Source organism: Oncorhynchus mykiss, chromosome 15, assembly GCF_057628025.1.
Source record: "Oncorhynchus mykiss isolate SJ-2025 chromosome 15, ASM5762802v1, whole genome shotgun sequence".
In the NCBI taxonomy this organism is placed as follows: domain Eukaryota; kingdom Metazoa; phylum Chordata; class Actinopteri; order Salmoniformes; family Salmonidae; genus Oncorhynchus; species Oncorhynchus mykiss.
Window position 1 is genome coordinate 81,569,867 of NC_143036.1, and position 15,000 is coordinate 81,584,866.

The following is a 15,000-nucleotide window of genomic DNA, read 5'->3' on the forward strand; positions in this document are numbered from 1 at the left end:
GGGTAAACAGGTAAACAACGTGTTTCCGAGGCTGAAAACAGCACCAGATATGTGTCCTAATGCCATCCCAGGACATACAGTACACCTGCTAAAAGGTTTCTCTCTGCTCTGTGTCTCACAGCACCAGATACGTGTCCTAATGCCATCCCAGGACATACAGTACACCTGCTAAAGGGTTTCTCTCTGCTCTGTGTTTCACAGCACCAGATACGTGTCCTAATGCCATCCCAGGACATACAGTACACCTGCTAAAAGGTTTCTCTCTGCTCTGTGTTTCACAGCACCAGATACGTGTCCTAATGCCATCCCAGGACATACAGTACACCTGCTAAAGGGTTTCTCTCTGCTCTGTGTTTCACAGCACCAGATACGTGTCCTAATGCCATCCCAGGACATACAGTACACCTGCTAAAGGGTTTCTCTCTGCTCTGTGTTTCACAGCACCAGATACGTGTCCTAATGCCATCCCAGGACATACAGTACACCTGCTAAAGGGTTTCTCTCTGCTCTGTGTTTCACAGCACCAGATACGTGTCCTAATGCCATCCCAGGACATACAGTACACCTGCTAAAGGGTTTCTCTCTGCTCTGTGTTTCACAGCACCAGATACGTGTCCTAATGCCATCCCAGGACATACAGTACACCTGCTAAAGGGTTTCTCTCTGCTCTGTGTTTCACAGCACCAGATACGTGTCCTAATGCCATCCCAGGACATACAGTACACCTCCTAAAGGGTTTCTCTCTGCTCTGTGTTTCACAGCACCAGATACGTGTCCTAATGCCATCCCAGGACATACAGTACACCTGCTAAAGGGTTTCTCTCTGCTCTGTGTTTCACAGCACCAGATACGTGTCCTAATGCCATCCCAGGACATACAGTACACCTGCTAAAAGGTTTCTCTCTGCTCTGTGTTTCACAGAGTCCTGTGCAGAGCGGACTGAAGGAAAGACCTAGTTAAGGGGCCTTACTTCCTGGAAGACAATCTGTGTCATAGCCCCTTCAGGCAGGACTTCACGGGAGTGACTCCCCAAAGCCCGTTTTGTGTTCGGCAGCTTTAAAAGACAAGCCCCTCCCCCCCTCTCTCTCTCATCCCCGATGCAGGAATGAAATGGACTGTGTCGCTCTGCTTTGCTTTCAATGCAAACGGCGCCGAGCTAGCGCTGCTTATGAACCTGTCGCACCTCTGAGATAGCCTGATGAGCTCACTAAACATACATGTTACATACATGTTGTCCTGAGACAAACCCCATGTTACATACATGATGTCCTGAGACAAACCCCATGTTACATACATGATGTCCTGGGACATTGAGGTCCTTTATCTACTTCCCCAGAGCCAGATGAACTAGTGGACACCATTTTTATGTCTCTGTGTCCAGGGTGAAGGAAGTTACAGAGGTAGATTCGCGAGCCAATGCTAACTAGCGTTAGCGCGACGGTAACGCTAGTTCGCAATAGCACTAGTGCTCGTTAGCAACTTCCCTTTAAACTGCACATAGAGACATAGAAATAGTGTCCACGAGTTCATCTGACTCTGGGGGTGTAGATAACGGACCTCAATGCCAAAATCCCCAAAGTATCCTTTTCAAGAGATCTAGTTTCACCTGTCTTTAACCTAGGAGCTACAGATCTATAGTTTCACCTGTATTTAAACTAGGAGCTACAGATCTATAGTTTCACCTGTCTTTAACCTAGGAGCTACAGATCTATAGTTTCACCTGTATTTAACCTAGGAGCTACAGATCTATAGTTTCACCTGTCTTTAACCTAGGAGCTACAGGGCTATAGTTTCACCTGTCTTTAACCTAGGAGATACAGGGCTATAGTTTCACCTGTCTTTAACCTAGGAGCTACAGATCTATAGTTTCACCTGTCTTTAACCTAGAAGCTACAGGGCTAATGTTTCACCTGTCTTTAAACTAGGAGTTACAGGGCTAATGTTTCACCTGTCTTTAACCTAGGAGCTACAGATCTATAGTTTCACCTGTCTTTAACCTAGGAGCTACAGGGCTATAGTTTCACCTGTCTTTAACCTAGGAGCTACAGATCTATAGTTTCACCTCTATTTAACCTAGGAGCTACAGATCTATAGTTTCACCTGTCTTTAACCTAGGAGCTACAGATCTATAGTTTCACCTGTCTTTAACCTAGGAGCTACAGGGCTATAGTTTCACCTGTCTTCAACCTAGGAGCTACAGATCTATAGTTTCACCTCTATTTAACCTAGGAGATACAGATCTATAGTTTCACCTCTATTTAACCTAGGAGATACAGATCTATAGTTTCACCTGTCTTTAACCTAGGAGCTACAGGGCTATAGTTTCACCTGTCTTTAACCTAGGAGCTACAGATCTACAGTTTCACCTCTATTTAACCTAGGAGATACAGATCTATAGTTTCACCTCTATTTAACCTAGGAGCTACAGATCTATAGTTTCACCTGTCTTTAACCTAGGAGATACAGATCTATAGTTTCACATGGTGAAACCTAGGAGCTACAGATCTATAGTTTCACCTGTCTTTAACCTAGGAGATACAGATCTATAGTTTCACATGGTGAAACCTAGGAGCTACAGATCTATAGTTTCACCTGTCTTTAACCTAGGAGCTACAGATCTATAGTTTCACCTGTCTTTAACCTAGGAGATACAGATCTATAGTTTCACCTGTCTTTAACCTAGGAGCTACAGGGCTATAGTTTCACCTGTCTTTAACCTAGGAGATACAGATCTATAGTTTCACCTGTCTTTAACCTAGGAGCTACAGATCTATAGTTTCACCTGTCTTTAACCTAGGAGCTAAAGGGCTATAGTTTCACCTCTATTTAAACTAGGAGCTACAGGGCTATAGTTTCACCTGTCTTTAACCTAGGAGATACAGATCTATAGTTTCACCTGTCTTTAACCTAGGAGCTACAGGGCTATAGTTTCACCTGTCTTTAACCTAGGAGCTACAGATCTATAGTTTCACCTGTCTTTAACCTAGGAGCTACAGGGCTATAGTTTCACCTGTCTTTAACCTAGGAGCTACAGGGCTATAGTTTCACCTGTCTTTAACCTAGGAGATACAGATCTATAGTTTCACCTGTCTTTAACCTAGGAGCTACAGGGCTATAGTTTCACCTGTCTTTAACCTAGGAGCTACAGATCTATAGTTTCACCTGTCTTTAACCTAGGAGCTACAGGGCTATAGTTTCACCTGTCTTTAACCTAGGAGATACAGGGCTATAGTTTCACCTGTCTTTAAACTAGGAGCTACAGATCTATAGTTTCACCTGTCTTTAACCTAGGAGATACAGGGCTATAGTTTCACCTGTCTTTAACCTAGGAGATACAGGGCTATAGTTTCACCTGTCTTTAACCTAGGAGATACAGATCTATAGTTTCACCTGTCTTTAACCTAGGAGCTACAGATCTATAGTTTCACCTGTCTTTAACCTAGGAGCTACAGATCTATAGTTTCACCTGTCTTTAACCTAGGAGCTACATGGCTAATGTTTCACCTGTCTTTAACCTAGGAGCTACAGGGCTAATGTTTCACCTCTATTTAAACTAGGAGCTACAGGGCTAATGTTTCACCTCTATTTAAACTAGGCGCTACAGGGCTAATGTTTCACCTCTATTTAAACTAGGAGCTACAGGGCTAATGTTTCACCTGTCTTTAACCTAGGAGCTACAGATCTATAGTTTCACCTGTCTTTAAACTAGGAGCTACAGGGCTGATGTTTCAGATGTCTTTAATTAAGGATCCGTCACTTTTTTTTTCTATTTTCGCCTAAAATGACATACCCAAATCTAACTGCCTGTAGCTCAGGACATGAAGCAAGGATATGCATATTCTTGGAAAGGAAACACTTTGAAGTTAGTGGACATGTGAAATGAATGTAGGAGAATAAAACACAATAGATCTGGTGAAAGATAATACAAAGAAAAAAACCTGTTGTTTTGTAATTTTTTGGTACCGGCATCTTTGAAATGCAAGAGAAAGGCCATAATGCATTATTCCAGCCCAGGTGCAATTTAGATCTTGGCCACTAGATGGCAGCAGTGTATGTGCAAAGTTTTAGACTGATATAAAGAACCATTGCAGTTCTGTTCAAAATGGTGTATCAAGACTGCCCAAATGTTCCTAATTTGTTCATTAATAACTTTTCATGTTCAACATTGTGCAATCTCCTCAAACAATAGCATGGTATTATTTCACAATAATAGCTACTGTAAATTGGACAGTGCATTTAGATGAAAAATGATTTAAGTTTTCTGCCAATATCAGACATGTCTATGTCCTGGGAAATGTTCTTGTTACTTACAACCTCATGCTAATCGCATTAGCCTACGTTTGCTCAACCGTCCCGTGGCCGGGACACCGATCCCAAAGAAGTGTTAAACTAGGAGCTACAGAGCTATTGTTTCAGCTCTCTTTAAACCACAGACTAGTCACAGAGCAAAAGTCCTTACACAGAGACTACAGTACCGGAGCTACTGTTAACCTTCACACACACACACACACACACCACACACACACACACACACACACACACACACACACACACACACACACACACACACACACACACACACACACACACACACACACACACACACACACCTCTGTCTCTATTTAACAGTTTAAGGGGGGCAGCTGGCTGTAGCACAGCAGGTAGGCCTCTTGCATACAACTGGGTTGGAGCTGGGGTCCCTTCAGGGAGACGGGAATACAGGGTGGTCCTCAACTGAACACAGTCCCCTCCTCGTTCCAACACCTCCATTGAAGCCGAGAGGAAGTCATTGAAAGCAGATTTAAACTTTGGTAGGATTATAAAGAACTGCTTTTCTGGCCTCAACATATAGCAACCCCCTAACCCCAACAACTCTAACTTAACACCCCCTAACCCCTCTAACATCTATAACACAACAAGGAAACAGGTACTGTAAAAGGATTCATCTAAGGGCAGCTAACCAGGTCTCTACTTCACTGTGATTAATCTAAAGGTAGCTAATCAGGTCTCTACTTCACTGTGATTAATCTAAAGGTAGCTAATCAGGTCTCTACTTCACTGTGATTAATCTAAAGGTAGCTAACCAGGTCTCTATTTCACTGTGATTCATCTAAGGGCAGCTAACCAGGTCTCTACTTCACTGTGATTAATCTAAAGGTAGCTAACCAGGTCTCTACTTCACTGTGATTCATCTAAGGGCAGCTAATCAGGTCTCTACTTCACTGTGATTAATCTAAAGGTAGCTAACCAGGTCTCTACTTCACTGTGATTCATCTAAGGGCAGCTAACCAGGTCTCTACTTCACTGTGATTAATCTAAAGGTAGCTAATCAGGTCTCTACCTCACTGGGATGAATCTAATGGTAACTAACCAGGTCTCTACTTCACTGTGATTCATCTAAAGGTAGCTAACCAGGTCTCTACTTCACTGTGATTAATCTAAAGGTAGCTAACCAGGTCTCTACTTCACTGGGATGAATCTAATGGTAACTAACCAGGTCTCTACTTCACTGTGATTAATCTAATGGTAACTAACCAGGTCTCTACTTCACTGTGATTAATCTAAAGGTAGCTCATCAGGTCTCTACTTCACTGTGATTAATCTAAAAGTAGCTAACCAGGTCTCTACCTCACTGTGATTAATCTAAAGGTAGCTAACCAGGTCTCTACCTCACTGGGATGAATCTAATGGTAACTAACCAGGTCTCTACTTCACTGTGATTCATCTAAGGGCAGCTAACCAGGTCTCTACCTCACTGGGATGAATCTAATGGTAACTAACCAGGTCTCTACTTCACTGGGATTCATCTAAAAGTAGCTAACCAGGTCTCTACTTCACTGGGATGAATCTAATGGTAACTAACCAGGTCTCTACTTCACTGTGATTCATCTAAAGGTAGCTAACTAGGTCTCTACTTCACTGTGATTCATCTAAAAGTAGCTAACTAGGTCTCTACTTCACTGTGATTAATCTAAGGGTAGCTAACCAGGTCTCTACCTCACTGGGATGAATCTAAGGGTAACTAACCAGGTCTCTACTTCACTGGGATTCAGCTAAAAGTAGCTAACCAGGTCTCTACTTCACTGGGATGAATCTAATGGTAACTAACCAGGTCTCTACTTCACTGTGATTCATCTAAAGGTAGCTAACCAGGTCTCTACTTCACTGTGATTCATCTAAAAGTAGCTAACTAGGTCTCTACTTCACTGTGATTCATCTAAAAGTAGCTAACTAGGTCTCTACTTCACTGTGATTAATCTAAGGGTAGCTAACCAGGTCTCTACTTCACTGTGATTCATCTAAGGGTAGCTAGTCAGGTCTCTACTTCAATGGGATACGTATAAGGGTAGCTAACCAGGTCTCTACTTCGTTGTGCCAAAGATGCTAGAACAACAAATGTGAAGTTAGCCGAGTGGAATTGTGGAATTGGTGGTGGTGTGTGGATAGAACGCACCGTTTCCAGGACAGCAGTGTGGTAATCAGAAGTATTGTCTTACCGTAGGTAATCTCTCCGACAGAGGATGAGGTTGGCTTTGGTATAGAGCGTGGAGCCCACCTCTCCCAGCCTGCAGTCACAGCAGGCACACTTGAGACAGTCCTCGTGCCAGTATTTATCCAGGGCCTTGAGCAGATATCGGTCCTTAATCTTCCGGTTGCAGCCGGCACAGCCCTTTGGCTTGGTGTCCGGCTGGACGGAGAGCATTTGTATACCTGGGAGGAGAAGAGGAGAAAGATGTCAGAGCGACGAAGAACAATGAACAATGAACACTTTGAACAGTGTCTCTGTCGCATGCTGGAAGGTGGCCACTTGAATGCCCGGAGGGGTGGAGGAGAAGAGCACATTAGACCAGTGAAAACCAACAGGGATAATGCTATGCTAACTCTAGGTTCTCAGCTAATGCTATGCTAACTCTTAGTTCTCAGATAATGCTATGCTAACTCTTAGTTCTCAGATAATGCTATGCTAACTCTTAGTTCTCAGATAATGCTATGCTAACAATTAGTTCTCAGATAATGCTATGCTAACAATTCGTTCTCAGATCAGATAATGCTATGCTAACTCTTAGTTCTCAGATAATGCTATGCTAACTCTTAGTTCTCAGATAATTCTCAGATAATGCTATGCTAACTCTTAGTTCTCGGATAATGCTATGCTAACTCTTAGTTCTCAGATGATGCTACGCTAACTGTTAGTGCTCAGGTAATGCTATGCTAACTCTTAGTTCTCAGAAAATGCTAACTTGATAGTGGTCAAGAGAAACAGCTCCACGGATAAACATTGGGGGACATTCTGAGCAAATATATAGAGAAAAACACCCTGTAGACTTCCATTCTTAACACAACACACACAAAGATACATACATGAAGCCATGGATCTAAAAGGCATTCCTACAAATCTCCTCTCTCTCTCTCCCTCTCTCTCTCTCTCTCTCTCTCTAGTGGGACAGGGAGTGGTCTAAGTAGTGCAGGTTTCTGGGTATTGTTAGGGGTCTACACGAAGGCGTGAAGCGGCTTTGTTGAGGTTGCGAGGGGGGCCCATACTAGCCCTCAATTAGTATTCTAGCTCCAACCTGAGGAGGGGAGCCCACCCCCGCTTCCCTTTGTTACCCCCTATTTACCATACACACACACGCTGTCTGGCATGCACACACACACACACACACACACACACGCTGTCTGGCATGCACACACACACGCTGTCTGGCATGCACACACACACGCTGTCTGGCATGCACACACACACGCTCGCATGCACACACACACACACACACACACGCTGTCTGGCATGCACACACACACGCTCGCATGCACACACACACACACACACACACGTTCGCAGGCAAAGAGTGAAGGACTGTTTAAATGTATGTGTTATTCCCATAAAGAGTGAAGGACTGTGTTATTCCCGTAAAGAGTGAAGGACTGTGTTATTCCCGTAAAGAGTGAAGGACTGTGTTATTCCCGTAAAGAGTGAAGGACTGTGTTATTCCCGTAAAGAGTGAAGGACTGTGTTATTCCCGTAAAGAGTGAAGGACTGTGTTATTCCCGTAAAGAGTGAAGGACTGTGTTATTCCCGTAAAGAGTGAAGGACTGTGTTATTCCCGTAAAGAGTGAAGGACTGTGTTATTCCCGTAAAGAGTGAAGGACTGTGTTATTCCCGTAAAGAGTGAAGGACTGTGTTATTCCCGTAAAGAGTGAAGGACTGTGTTATTCCCGTAAAGAGTGAAGGACTGTGTTACTCCCGTAAAGAGTGAAGGACTGTGTTATTCCCGTAAAGAGTGAAGGACTGTGTTATTCCCGTAAAGAGTGAAGGACTGTGTTACTCCCGTAAAGAGTGAAGGACTGTGTTACTCCCGTAAAGAGTGAAGGACTGGTTAAATGTATGTGTTATTCCCGTAAAGGGTGAAGGACTGTGTTATTCCCGTAAAGAGTGAAGGACTGTGTTATTCCCGTAAAGAGTGAAGGACTGTGTTACTCCCGTAAAGAGTGAAGGAATGTGTTATTCCCGTAAAGAGTGAAGGACTGTGTTATTCCCGTAAAGAGTGAAGGACTGTGTTATTCCCGTAAAGAGTGAAGGACTGTGTTATTACCGTAAAGAGTGAAGGACTGTGTTATTCCCGTAAAGAGTGAAGGACTGTGTTACTCCCGTAAAGAGTGAAGGACTGGTTAAATGTATGTGTTATTCCCGTAAAGGGTGAAGGACTGTGTTATTCCCATAAAGAGTGAAGGACTGTGTTATTCCCGTAAAGAGTGAAGGACTGTGTTACTCCCGTAAAGAGTGAAGGACTGTGTTATTCCCATAAAGAGTGAAGGACTGTGTTATTCCCGTAAAGAGTGAAGGACTGTGTTATTCCCGTAAAGAGTGAAGGACTGTGTTATTCCCGTAAAGAGTGAAGGACTGAGTTATTCCCGTAAAGAGTGAAGGACTGTGTTATTCCCCGTAAAGAGTGAAGGACTGTGTTATTCCCGTAAAGAGTGAAGAACTGTGTTACTCCCATAAAGAGTGAAGGACTGTGTTATTCCCCGTAAAGAGTGAAGGACTGTGTTATTCCCGTAAAGAGTGAAGGACTGTGTTATTCCGTGAAGGTTTGTTGTTTGCAAACTATTATTTGTTTATGTGTTTTGTGGCTGTGATGTCACAATACGCTGTTCCCTTAAAACTGTACGAGGAAATGGCTTCCTAGTTTCCTTGTTGACAAACGGATTATTACATAGTAACAAGTGATACAATGCCATAACCCAGAATCTGCAAATACAACACTCTATTGAAAACAGACAATAAATCTAAACTACTTAATCTACTGTGAAATGATCCCCTACGTAGAAAGTCTATGACAATGTTCTTTCTGATTGTGTGAACACTGTTCACTACAACGCTAACACAACCATGGCAATGGTGCGTCAAAAACCCTATCGTTCCCTTATCAAGACCTTCCACCGGGGGCCCCAGGGTCCTTCTAACCAGGCCAGTCTGTGCATTACTCACATAACACAATTTATTTATTTATTTTACCTTTATTTTATTTATTATTTATTTATTTTACCTTTATTTAACTAGGCAAGTCAGTTAAAACTTCTTGACTATACTTGAGACGCAGATGACGGCCTAGGAACCTAGGCTACCCTGCCTCTAACCACTAGGCTACCTGCCTCTAACCACTAGGCTACCCTGCCTCTAACCACTAGGCTACCCTGCCTCTAACCACTAGGCTACCTGCCTCTAACCACTAGGCTACCTGCCTCTAACCACTAGGCTACCCTGCCTCTAACCACTAGGCTACCTGCTTCTAACCACTAGGCTACCTGCCTCTAACCACTAGGCTACCTGCCTCTAACCACTAGGCTACCCTGCCTCTAACCACTAGGCTACCTGCCTCTAACCACTAGGCTACCTGCCTCTAACCACTAGGCTACCTGCCTCTAACCACTAGGCTACCCTGCCTCTAACCACTAGGCTACCTGCCTCTAACCACTAGGCCCCCACAATAGTGACTAGAGCTTTTCCTGAAAGCTCTCATTCAGATCCTGTTCAAATGAATGTTGTTGTGTTTTTATCAGAGGGGGAGAAAACGCCATCAAACGGGTTCCGCCGTAATGAGAGAAGCCCCCCCCCCCCCCCCCCCCCGTTTTCTGTCTGTTGTGTGTTGAACTGTTGATCCGCTAATTGGCCTGATTGAGTTTTGTGAGGGCTCTGCTCCCGTTGTTTAATACCACTCATCCGCACACGGCCCCGTCTCATCCCCGTCTCATCCCCGTCTCATCCCAGTCTCATCCCCGTCTCATCCCCGTCTCATCCCCGTCTCATCCCCGTCTCAGCCCGTCACCCAAAATGGATGTCGTGCACCTGGTCACCTGGTCACCCGTCTCATCCCCGTCTCATCCCCGTCTCAGCCCCATCTCAGCCCCGTCTCATCTACGTCTCAGCCCCGTCTCATCCCCGTCTCAGCCCCGTCTCATCCTCGTTAGCACAACAAAGTCACCGCTCCTCAAAACCAATCAAACAACCGAAAGAAGTAAGAGTTTTGACTCCCCAGGTCTCCTCTCCTCATAGGTTTAGAGAAGTAAGAGGTTTGACTCCCCAGGTCTCCTCTCCTCATAGGTTTAGAGAAGTAAGAGGTTTGACTCCCTGGTCTCACCTCCTCATAGGTTTAGAGAAGTAAGAGGTTTGACTCCCTGGTCTCACCTCCTCATAGGTTTAGAGAAGTAAGAGTTTTGACTCCCCAGTCTCCCCTCCTCATAGGTTTAGAGAAGTAAGAGTTTTGACTCCCTGGTCTCACCTCCTCATAGGTTTAGAGAAGTAAGAGTTTTGACTCCCCAGTCTCCCCTCCTCATAGGTTTAGAGAAGTAAGAGGTTTGACTCCCTGGTCTCACCTCCTCATAGGTTTAGAGAAGTAAGAGTTTTGACTCCCCAGTCTCCCCTCCTCATAGGTTTAGAGAAGTAAGAGTTTGGACTCCCTGGTCTCCCCTCCTCATAGGTTTAGAGAAGTAAGAGGTTTGACTCCCTGGTCTCACCTCCTCATAGGTTTAGAGAAGTAAGAGGTTTGACTCCCAGGTCTCCCCTCCCCTCCTCATAGGTTTAGAGAAGTAAGAGTTTTGACTCCCCAGTCTCCCCTCCTCATAGGTTTGGAGAAGTAAGAGTTTGGACTCCCTGGTCTCCTCTCCTCATAGGTTTAGGACCCCGTTGGAATTGATTCCCCACATGATGACTCCCTGGTCTCCTCTCCTCATAGGTTTAGGACCCCGTTGGAATTGATTCCCCACATGATGACTCCCTGGTCTCCTCTCCTCATAGGTTTAGGACCCCGTTGGAATTGATTCCCCACATGATGACTGCCTGGTCTCCCCTCCTCTCCTCATAGGTTTAGAGAAGTAAGAGGTTTGACTCCCAGGTCTCACCTCCTCATAGGTTTAGAGAAGTAAGAGGTTTGACTCCCTGGTCTCCTGATAGGTTTAGAGAAGTAAGAGGTTTGACTCCCAGGTCTCACCTCCTCATAGGTTTAGAGAAGTAAGAGGTTTGACTCCCTGGTCTCCTCTCCTCATAGGTTTAGGACCCTGTTGGAATTGATTCCCCACATGATGACTCTCTCAAAGCAACAGAAGTGCTGTTAAAATGCCGTTGGGAAAGCTGCATGTTTTTGGGGGGCCACGTCGATTTTCCAACAACTGCCAAAGGGGAAGCGTCGAACAAAATATACATTTTCCATAAACGGAAGTAAATTACAGCTGCTTTCTGGGACCTAAATGTATTTGTTTATTTCTATAGACAACCCACTTTTAACACACACTTTTTAATTTTTTTAATTTTTATTTTCAGTTGTTTCCACGTCATTTCTAAAAAAAATAAAACGACCGTTGAACCGACGTGGAATAAACGGTGAATTAACGTCTGTGCCCAGTGGGTGTAGGCTCAATCATTCGGCTGCTGTAGCATTGCCTCCTCTGCCTCTTGTCCTTGTAGGACAGAGAGACTAATGGCACATTCCCAATCACATAGACTACGGTAACCTATTCCTGTGTGTCACAGTACCCCCCCCCCCCCCCCCCAAATAACAACAACAACAACAACAATAACCGGAGGTAAAATGTTATCTGCTGCCTGACACGCCGAGGCGACGAGAGAGAGAGAGAGAGAGAGAGAGAGAGAGCGACAGAGAGAGAGCAAACAGCAAAGAGCCAATTTGATCCCACCCCCCCCCCTTTTTTCAACTGCATCACTGCTGCGCGACACCGAGATGCTGTGACATTTTCACCCGGTTATCGGTTTAATTACGGTTGTCATGGCAGCAGAGTGCTCGGTAAAAGGCTGCTAAAGGAGAAATCCTTTTTTTGTTGTTGTTGATGCAGCTCACAACACGACGACAGAATAAAAAAACACACAGAGAGAACAGGAAGAGAAGAGAGAGAGAGAGAGATGGGATGGTAAATTCGTAGCCTTTCAAAACGATGTGTTACATTGTAAATGTATTTTTTGTTAATGTTTTTTTTCTTCTTCTCCTATCAATCTCTATTGACTGATTAGATTAGATAGACTAAACAGTGAACAGGCAATTTTGCTGCAGCGCGGATAGATAGACTCCGCATGCAGGACGACTACACGATAATAATCAGATAGACTGAAACATTGTTGAACTTCTCGGCTCCGCGCATCACATAGAAACAACAATGAATAACGGCACAGAGCCACGCATTTACAAAACACAACCCAAACCTGGACGCAGAACAATATAACGCAAAGAAACCTCTGTCTCTTACCGAAACTTTTCTCCCCTTTCTGCATTTGTTGACCCTCGTCGGGAGCCCGAACCACCATGCAACAAGAGATCCGTCCGAACCCAGAATCCTAAATTCACCCGATGGATGGATTATCTCTCTATGGCCAAGTGAGCAATCAGCCAGCTGTATGCACGCACGTTCCGTTTTCTCACCGAGGGTGGCTATCTTTTGTTATGTGTAACAATCCCACCTCGTCCGCGCGCACAAACACAGAATGGGGGAAAAAAAGGAGCGAGAGAGAGAGAGAGAGAGAATCACGGGTCCGCTATCACCCAGCGCCACACGGTGATGTAAAACCGCGTTTGTCACAACAGTGCTCGACTATGAAATGAAATCGTCCAGGCAGCACACAGCACACAGTCGCAGGGTGCTTGGCGAGTGACAGGCAGCGAACAAAATGACAGCAGATGACAAAGGCATATGCTTCCCCCCTTCGCGGCGCCCTAATCTCCTAACATAAACCCATCGTGCTCTGCGTTCGTACTGCCAGTCTATACCCCAGGGATCATCAACTACATTCAGCCACAGGACGATGTTGTCTTGCGCGGATGATCAGGGAGCCGAAATATAATTACAAATCATTTGTAGACTGTAAATTGACCGCAAGAAAACCCAAAACAGATTAAAGCATTTGTCAAAATAAAATAAAAAATCAAACCTTACAATTGTATAGATCAGATATCTCTCGCTCTCTCTATTTTACATGGGAAGACTTTGGAACAGATTTACTAAATTAAAATTACTTGGAGCTAATTTCCTGGTGGCTTTTTTTTGTGTGTCATTTATGTCCAACAATTGTTTAGAAAAATTTTATGAGAGGGGGAAATAAAAATCACTACCAGGGCCAAATTCGGCCCGCAGGCCGCCAGTTGTGGATCTCTGCTAAACCCCTTTTTTCTTAGCGGGATGTAGTTTTTCAGTGCACATACAGAACCCTACTAGTAATGAGAGTCTGAGGCTATTTCAGACCAGCATGACGAAGAGAATCCAGTGGCATCTGTCCGACATATTTCATAAAGATTCATCAAATCAAATAAATCCCAAATGCCTTTTTCTTTTTTTCACGTTGTTTACATTTCAGAACAATCGGTCCATATTACAACAGTCCTTCCATATGTCGAGCTAAAATAAAATAAAAATCTAGATTATTTCATTACCTTTTTTAAAAAGGTAGACCACAATGGCCATCACCTCATTGGAAAGACACACCTGAAAAAGGGGTGCCACGTCCCGAAAGAACACATCTGAAATCCACAACATGGCTTTATAGTGATGAAATGTTACCAAAAAAAAAACCAAAGATCATCAAGAAACAAACAAGATGATAACAGGTCATTACCGGATAGAGGCAGATCGTCATTTAATTAGACTAGAACAATATCAATCAGCTGATGTCACAAAGTGCTGTACAGAAACCCCCAGCCTAAAAACCCCAAACAGAAAGCAACGCAGGTGTAGAATCACGGTTAAAATATAACTAAGAACAATGAGGAATCAGTAACTCACTTTCATCCGGGTGCGTCATCGACGGATTTATGTAGAATGGAAAAAGTGAATAGAATCCAAATCTAATATGTTATTAAAATACTTCCTCCTCAACTCACCTTTCTAAAAGCCCGAGTTACGCAGAACAGACGGCTAACTTCAGATCAGGCACCACCGTCCTTCAACACTCCAGCTGTGTATATATATATATATATCCTCTCGTTTGCGTAAAGTTCACCAAACTGACATGGCGACGCGACGGACTAGAGATTGGAGTGATGTTCAGCAGTCTTGAAATAATCAGGTCCTCATGGATCATCAGATCACGAACGAACCGAGAAGAGGCCGTTGGGTACAGACAACAACAAACAAACAAACAAACAAAAAGACTACAGGTGTTTTGTTCACTGTATATCCGCTGCCGAGCGCCGAACAGAGCTGCGTCGGTAGTCGAGGCTATATCACCTCCTCTCTGGCTGAGGGTCACTTCCCGCGCATCAGTGAGTGAGACTGAGAGAGGAGAAACAGTGAAGCGGTGCTTTATTATCTACAAAGCCCCAATCCCTCACCACCACCAGAGACAATCACACCACGACAACGATAAGGTCATTCATTCACTTATTACCGACAACTCGCAGAGTAACGGGGGGGGGCGCATGCGTGTGGGCGCGTGCTCCCCTCCCTCACTTTCCTCTCAAACATTATTTTAAAGCAGAGTAAAGGGAGGGGGGACGCAGTTTT

General features: G+C 44.3%; 1 protein-coding gene across 4 annotated transcripts in view; it reads right to left on the reverse strand.

Annotated features, from left to right (window-relative positions):
- The window catches only part of lmo3 (LIM domain only 3), a 129,636-nt gene that overhangs the window by 109,903 nt on the left and 4,733 nt on the right, over positions 1–15,000 (reverse strand). For 2 of the 4 annotated variants that reach the window (XM_036956696.2, XM_036956697.2), the window contains exon 2: positions 6,498–6,711. In XM_036956696.2, the coding sequence (XP_036812591.1) occupies positions 6,498–6,711 (214 nt within the window). Of the gene's footprint in view, positions 1–6,497; positions 6,712–12,753; positions 13,295–14,378; positions 14,856–15,000 lie in introns of those variants that run through there. The other 2 variants (XM_036956694.2, XM_036956698.2) reach the window with 2 other exon arrangements.